At 38.6% G+C, this 1,515-nt stretch overlaps 1 protein-coding gene across 1 annotated transcript in view; it reads right to left on the bottom strand.

Moving 5' to 3' along the window:
- Positions 1-378: 378 nt before the first annotated feature.
- Positions 379-1,515, bottom strand: part of LOC106532206 (integrin beta-5) — a gene marked incomplete at its 3' end in the record, with an annotated part of 6,300 nt that continues 5,163 nt past the window's right edge. The window contains 1 exon segment of the mRNA XM_014028227.1: positions 379-464. Coding sequence (XP_013883681.1) covers positions 379-464 — 86 coding nt within the window.

The raw sequence follows: 1,515 nt of genomic DNA, 5'->3' as shown, positions 1-1,515 counted from the left end.
GTAGGTAGGTCTCCCTTAAATTTAGACTTTTAAGGGAGACTTTAAGGTTTTCCTTAAAAAGGAGATTTTGAGGTCTAAATTTTTTAACCTATACATATTTATACATTACACTCAATTAGTATGTGATTTATTTATTTTCTATTATAAGTTTTATATGATGATATATATCGTTACCGCCACCCATCATAATGTATATTGTGATATGAATTTTTTACCATATCGCATCTAGAATAACAAGGAGCAGTTGGATTTTCCTCACAGTTTCAGTCTGCTACTGCTTGATTCATCTGCAGTGTCTAGTTTTGGAATTTAAATTTAAACAATTGGCATAAAATCATTCATTCACAACATTATGGGTGTGTAGTGAAAGTCACTCACCTCTTGAGCACACCAGGCACACCTGGGGTGTGTCAGGAGGCACTCCTCACAGGAAGTAGCGCTGCCACTCATACACAAGTTGAGACCTGAGGAAAAAAAGATTGACAGGGTTCTGCTAATGATTTTACAAGCAGCAACAACTTCAGCCATGACACACCAGTGTAGCTCAAAGGTAGAGACCCCCTTTGGAAAAATTACCTTTGCTCACCTGAAACAGAAGCTGCAGTTTGTGGTGCTAAACTAAAACAACATGTCAACCAAAATGTCTGTGATTGGTAACCTCCTCTGGGAAGGTACAGGTTCTGGCGAGACTGGTCAGTGAGTGGGTTTTTGTATCCTCTGCCCAGGAGGGCCGATGTATTGTGTGTGTTCGATGTAAAGAAAATGGCGGAAGTAAAAAGAATTCTGTAAAAGTAACAAATATCATGTTTTTGGCCTTTATTTGGTAGCAGAGGATGGTTACCAATTACAGAGTTCCACCAAAGTTTGATGAAGCCAGACCATATGGGTGCTGGAAAAATAAGATCAGCAGTTGGACATGTGCTATGGATTTGAAAAAAGAAAACAGGCCCTCGCTGCAACACTGGGGCTCGAAGGAAGAGCCAGAGAGATTGCCTTGGAAATGTGTGTGGACGACTTGAACAAAGATAATGGTATGGAAACCTTGTTTGACATATTGTATACGATATTCTTAAAAGAGATTAGAGGGAGATTAGATMTAGGTCTGTAGTTGGCCAGAACTCCTCAATCAAGATCAGGTTTCTTAAGTAAAGGTTTAATTACAGCAACCTTAGAGCTCTGTGGCACATAACCATTTATTGGATATTTATGGACATTAATCAAGGGAAATGCTTCTTTGAACAGTCTGGTAGGGATGGGATGTAACAGACATGTTGATGGTTTGGATGAAGCAATTATTTTAGATCATTCAGAGCTCAACAGGACAAAAACTGTCCAACATAAATCCGGTTCTAGTAAAGCTGCCTCATCTGACAGAGAATCAGAGACAGTAGCAGGAAGTTTGGCATGAATTTTATTCCTTAATAAAAAAATCATCTATAAAGAATCTCATGAAGTCATCACTACTTAGAGTTATAGGGATACATGTCTCAACAGAGACAGGACTTTTCATTAGTC

The sequence above is a fragment of the Austrofundulus limnaeus genome, unplaced genomic scaffold (genome assembly GCF_001266775.1).
Source record: "Austrofundulus limnaeus strain Quisiro unplaced genomic scaffold, Austrofundulus_limnaeus-1.0 Scaffold730, whole genome shotgun sequence".
Classification (NCBI taxonomy): Eukaryota; Metazoa; Chordata; class Actinopteri; order Cyprinodontiformes; family Rivulidae; genus Austrofundulus; species Austrofundulus limnaeus.
This window is presented reverse-complemented; position numbering and strand designations above follow the sequence as displayed.